Source organism: Nicotiana attenuata, chromosome 7 (assembly GCF_001879085.1).
Source record: "Nicotiana attenuata strain UT chromosome 7, NIATTr2, whole genome shotgun sequence".
Classification (NCBI taxonomy): Eukaryota; Viridiplantae; Streptophyta; class Magnoliopsida; order Solanales; family Solanaceae; genus Nicotiana; species Nicotiana attenuata.
The window spans coordinates 83,759,395-83,765,884 of NC_031995.1; the positions used below are offsets into that span (position 1 = coordinate 83,759,395).

Sequence of the window (6,490 nt, forward strand, 5' to 3'; positions counted from 1 at the left end):
AGGTGCAAATCATCAAACTCACGAGCCTTGATCTGCTCGAATAGTGAAGACTATGTGATGACGCATGCAAGAACTCGGTTGGGCTATGAAATATCCAACCTCAAAAGTACGATAGCCAAGGAATGAATGTCCAAAGCTAATGGCATCTACTCTGCTGAAATGAATGCAAACTACCCATACTCTCCGCCTTTCTGTTCAAGGCATCCGCAACCACATTCGCCTTGCCCGGATAATAAAGAATCGTAATATCATAATCTTTTAGTAACTCAAGCCACCTGCGCTACATCAAATTGAGATCCCTCTGCTTGAACAAATGCCATAAGTTGCGATGAGCGGAGTAAACTTCACAGGACACCCAATATAGATAATGCCTCCAGATCTTAAGAGTATGAACAATCACGGCCAACTCCAAATCATGTACATGGTAATTCTTCTCGTAGGGCTTCAGCGAACGTGAAGTATATAACTCGCCCCTCCTACATCAATTCATAACCCAAACCAATGCATGAAGAGCAATACACAGTATACATCCCTGAATCGGAAGGCAACACGAACACCAGTGCTGAAGTTAATGCAATCTTGAGCTTCTAGAAGCTCACCTCACAATCATCGGACCATCGGAACGGAGCACCCTTCTAGGTAAATCAAGTCAAAGGTGTTGCAATAGATGAGAAGCCCTCCACAGACCGGCGATAATAACTTGCTAACCCCAAGAAGCTCCTGATCTCAATTGTCGTGGTAGGACGAGGCTAACTCTGAACTGCCTCAATTTTCATGGGATCTACCTTAATACCCTCACTAAATACACCATGCCCCAGGAATTCCACAGAATCTAATAAGAACTCACACTTGGAAAACATAGCATATAGCTTCTGATCCCGCAATGTCTGAAGCACTACTCTCAAATATTGCTCATGCTCCCCAATACTACGTGTGTAGATCAAAATGTCATCAATGAAGACAATGAAAAACGGATCAATATATGACCTGAACACCCGGTTCATCAAATATATAAGTGTCGTCGGGGCGTTAGTCAAATCGAAGGACATCACTAGAAACTCTTAATGGCTATATCTAGTTCGAAAAGCCGTCTTCGGAACATCCGAATCCCGAATCTTTAGCTGATGGTACCTCGATCTCAAGTCAATCTTAGAGAACACCCTGGGACCCTGCAACTAGTCAAAAAGATCATCAATACATGGCAATGGGTACTTGTTCTTAGTAGTAACTTTGTTCAACTAGCGATAATCAATGCACATCCGCATAGTCCTATCTTTCTTCTTTACGAATAACACTGGTGCACCCAAGGCGTCAGACTCGGCCTAACAAACCCCTTTGCTAGTAACTCCTCAAGCTCTTATTTCAACTTCTTCAACTCATTTGGAGCTATACGGTATGGTGGAATAGAGATAGGCTGGACTCCTAGAGCCAATTAAATACAAAAATCAATATCACGATTTGGTGGCATGCTTGGAAAATTAGAAAGAAACACATCACAAAACTCCTGGACCACGACCAATGAATCAATCACCGGAGTTTCTATAGTAGTATCCCTAAGATAAGCTAGATAAGCAAAACAATCCCTCTCCACCATGTGACGTGCCTTCAGAAAAGAGATAACCGGCTAGATACACTGACAAACGAACCCTTCCACTCCAATCTAAGTAGCTCAGGCATCACCAAGGTCACAGTCTTGGCATGACAATCAAGGATGGAGTGATATGGTGATAACCAGTTCATGCCCAGGATGATCTCAAAGTCGTTATTGAAATAGAATATCTGCTCTAGTCTCATACCACAGAAAGTCATGACACAGGGCAGATTGATCCGATCCACAAAAAGAGAATCACTCACTGGCGTGGACACATATACAGGAGTACCCAAGGACTCACGATGAACACCTAGGAAATTAGCAAACAGAGATGAAACATATGAATATGTAAGCCGTGGATCAAATAATACTGAAGCATCCCTACCGCAGACAGAAATAATACATGTGATCGGCATCTTAGGCCACTATATCTAGTCTAGCTGGAAAAGCATAGAACCTAGCTGGAGCACCACCTGACTGGCCTCCACCTCTAGGACGGCCCCTACCCATTTTCCCTCCGCCTTTGGGCGGCCGGATGGCTGGTGTGGCAGTCGGTGCCATAATCACAGGCTGCTGACCCTGCTGCACTGCCTTGCCCTAAAGCCTGGGGCAGAACCTCCTTACATGACCAAGATCCCCGCACTCGAAACAACTTCTCGTTACGGTGGACTGCTAACTTGAAGTTTGACCCTGATGGCCTGAAGGCCCACTAGAGGAACCCTGAATAGTTGGTGGACGGTAGGATCTCTCTGGAATGGCGCTGAAATAAGGCCACACAGGAGCACCCTAAGGAGGCGGCCGTGGTGGATATGTGGTCTTGCTAGATTGACCCCTCACAAACTAACCTATGTCCCCCGCCCAGATACGATTGCAAGCGAGATAATTGTCTTTTCATCATAGCTGCATCTCTTTTTGGGAGACGGTTGAGTCTCCCTGATTTTGTTCCATTCTCAAGTCCCTGAACTTATGAAGTCTTGTTTCGGTAGTGGACCAATTTGTTAACATACCGCCAAGCCACTTTTTATTAACATAATGACACCGGGCCCTTATTGCAGCCCACTCTACTAAATCAGCTGCTTTATTTTTGGTACCAATAATTAAGAATTGTTTTCCCCTACTTGTTGCCTCAAAAACTAAATCACAAGCTTCTGATAATAAACGAGAAGTTCTAGTAAGATTTATAATATGAATACCCTTAAGCTTTGCAGAGATATAAGGCGCCATTTTAGGATTCTATTTCCTAGTACCATGACCAAAATGAACTCCTGCCTCCATCATCTCTTCCAAATTTATGTTCCAATATCTCCTTGTCATTTCTCCCCACACCCTCCCCCCCCCCCTTTTTTTTAATTCTTTTTCAAAAAAAAAAGACGAGGAACCCTGAACTGAAATAAATAATTGTTCCGATGGAACCTTCTCTTCTACCATAGATTGGACGTAGATACACGACCCAAACCATTATTCTTTTCTATTCATTATTCTTTTTATTACCAAAGCAAATAACCATACCAAATGCAGATAGCGAAAGAGATGAATCCGTTATTAGTACTGCCTGGCGGGCTGTTAGCTAGTGTGTATCATCTTACGAGAATAGAGGATGGTGTAGATCAACCAGAGGAGGTATGCATAAAAGTATTTGCTTCTAGGAGGAATCCTAGAATTCTATCTATTTTCTAGGTTTGGAAAAGTGTGGATTTTCAAGAACGAGAATCATATGATAAGTTGGGAATCTCATCCACATTTGAAACGTATCTTAATGCCTGAAAGTTGGATAGGATGGCCCTTACATAAGGATTATATTGCCCCTAATTTTTATGAAATACAAGATGCTCATTGAATGATAAAAAATCTATTTCCACTTCGACAATTTCAGATATTCAAGGATTGCACGTTCTGTTCTAGATTAAGCAGGTCTAATTTAGGGAATTATAGATAGGCTAACAGAAAAAGACAATTAGGGATTCTTTGGAATTCTCACATTTATTTGGAAGATACTTATTTCGGATGGGTCACACCAATAGGATTAACCAAATGAGTTCTGCATCATGAACTTTGTACTGCACACATTACTTAGACGGGTTCTAGAAAGGCATATAGGAAGGAATGGAGAAATCCGGAATGAAGAAATCGAATATGAAAGAAAAGACAAAGAAATGAGAGAATATCGAATTCTATTTCTTTGGATCTGAGCTGAATCTTGTCTATTTCAACCCCCCTAGATTCAGATTCGACTTTTGAGCCTTTCAACAATTAACCAACTTGGTAAAATGAAATGGTTGAATAACTGAAAAAATTAGATTATTCAGGAATACACGTTGAATGCTGAGATTATGCATTGAATTTCTTGTAGTAGATCCATAATCAAAAAAGTGATTGTGATTGTTCTAGAAGAAATGAAAAAAAAGATACGGTAGAGCTAGGACAGTTGTTGATGCTTATATCGATCAATCATAGAAGAAAAATTAGTATTGGTTCTGATTAAGCTTCCTTCCTATTAATCTAGAAGTTCTTCTCAGATACAAGGAAATGATTTAATCCTCTAGAATATCGAAATCGCTTATCTCTCGTCACCTGATTTCGGCTCCGCTGAAGAACACCCACAATCATCCTAGCAATCTCTACAACTAGCTCGTACGAAGTGCTCACCTCTCGGGCCATAGTGGCCTAGATACCAGAGTGCAAACCCATAACGAACGTCCGCACTCTTTCTACATCAGTAGGAAGTATCATAAGTACATGGCGAGACAACTCGAAGAATCTCGCCTCATAGTCGGTCATCGACATCTGACCCTGCTGGAGCATCTCGAACTTAAATCGCAACTCTTCCCTCTGAAAGGGTGGAATGTATCTATCTAAGAAGCATCGTGTGAATTGGTCCCAAGTCATGGAAGGAGAACATGCTGGTCTGCTGAGAAGATACGACTACCACCATCTACGGGCCCTACCCTCCAGCTGAAAGGTGGTAACGTCCACCCCCTGGGACTCTAATATCCTCATGTTGTGCAGTCTATCCCTACACCGATCAAATCGGTGTTTCATGGTATATTCTGGCTTGGTTTCGCTGGGTAGTATTAATTGAGTGAAGTTTAATAATGTACATGATTTCCGTTTACTTTGGTTTGAGATTTAAATATTGTGGAGAAGTTTTGAATTAAACTGTGAAATTTCTGTTCTTACTGTATAATTGGTACTGATATGGTGGGATCAGGTTGCGTGCTGCAACAGGAGGAATAAAGGTGATGTATTGAGGAGGAATGAGAGTGAAATATGATTATATGGTGGGGTCGGGTTATGCACCGCAACAGGAGGAATAAGAGTGATATATTAAGGAGTAATAAGGTGAATTGCTATTGTACGGTGGGATCGTGTTGCATACCGCAACAGGAGGAATAAGGGTGGATTAATATGGAGTAATAAGGGTGAATGTTCAAATTGTTACTAATTATATGGTGGGATCAGGATGCGCACCGCGTAAGTTTATGTGTTTATATATCTTTCTTCTACTGTGTAGGTTATTCTGTAGTTTTGTATCTCACTTAAGGATTAGTTATAGCTGGGTACTAGCAAGATATTTGAGTCGCATATTCATTCCTTGCAAGTTACTGTTTCTTTTTGTTTCATACTTCTTTCCGCTTTATTACATACTGTATATAGGTTATATTATATTTACCCCCCTGTAGCCTCGTCACTACCTTGTCGAGGCTAGGCTCAACACTTACCAGTACATAGGATCGTCTATACTGATACTGCACTCTGCCCTTTCTGTGCAGATTTTGGAGCAAGTAGTGGCTGATTGAGGGATTGGCCACAGGTTCACAGTTTGGAGACCCAAGGTAGTCCTGATGGCGTCCGCAGGCCCTGGCGTCTCCTTCTACATTTCTACATTACTGTATTCTTTCTTTTCAAAACTGTTATAATTTCTTTCAGACTGATGTTTGTAGAAAATCCTAGTATGTTTGTTAGGTTTGACACCGGATACTGGGTAATAATAGCTATAATATTGGTAATAGTATATATACAATGAGACTCCTTACCTACATTCTCAATTATTTCTACTTGTTTAAGTTTGTTTACTCGTAAACAATGAAAAGTAAAGAAAATTGGTTAATAACACTCTATCATTTGCTTGCCTAGCAAGTGTGATGTTAGGCTACATCACGGTCCCGAGGGTGGGAATTTCGAGTCGTGACGGTGCTTTTGCTATTTCATGACTTGCGTGGATGGTTAGTTCGGGCTTGGAAGGGTTTAGGTTGAAATCATAACAATTAGTTCCTTAATATTGGCTTCAAAAGGGTTAAGTTTGACTTGGGTCAACATTTCTAGTAAACGACCTCAGAACCGGGATTTAATAGTCCCAATAGGTTTGTATGATGATTTTGGACTTGGGCGTATGTGCGGATCAGATTTTCGATGACACAGGAGCGTTTCGACGCATAAAGTTGAAAGTTGGCACATGGAAGGTTTTAAGGTTCTTTAAATTTATTTTGAATATGGTTTTGGTGTTATCGAGGTCCGTTTGTGATCCAGATCCTGGGAATAGTTATGTATTAAGACTTGCACGCAAAATTTTGTGTCATTCCGAGTAGTTTAAGTCCGATTTGGCGCATTTGGAGTCAATTGGAAGAACTTGAAATTCATAAGTTGATTCTATATGGTTTTGGTTTGTGATCCTTAGTTTTAATGTTATTTTCCATGTTCTTAGGGTAGGACGAGTCCGTTTTATATTTAATTACTTATAAACTTGTTGGTATATTTGGGCGAGGCCCTAGGGACCTTGGATGATTTTCGGACGATGTGCGGAACTCTTTTAGACTTGGAGAAATGGCTGAAGTAGTAGAGCTTCTGGTGCAATCGCAATGGCGAGGAGCTAGCTGCAGGTGCGAGCTCCTAGACTTGAGC

General features: G+C 41.2%; 1 protein-coding gene across 1 annotated transcript; it reads right to left on the reverse strand.

The window, feature by feature from the left end:
• LOC109230202 lies at window positions 1,606-2,815 on the reverse strand. The gene is made up of 2 exons (XM_019395728.1): window positions 2,599-2,815; window positions 1,606-1,901 (listed from the first exon to the last, which is right to left on the reverse strand). The coding sequence occupies exons 1-2, from the start codon at window positions 2,813-2,815 to the stop codon at window positions 1,606-1,608; spliced, it is 513 nt and encodes a 170-aa protein (XP_019251273.1).

Excerpts from the sequence above, each read along its gene's own strand:
- LOC109230202 (XM_019395728.1), bottom strand. The coding sequence starts at position 2,815 with ATGGCGCCTTATATCTCTGCAAAGCTTAAGGGTATTCATATTATAAAT. Across the intron at positions 1,902-2,598 it reads TAATAAAAAGTGGCTTGGCG|GTGTTCATCGTGAGTCCTTG; the intron begins GTATGTTAACAA and ends CTAATTTCCTAG.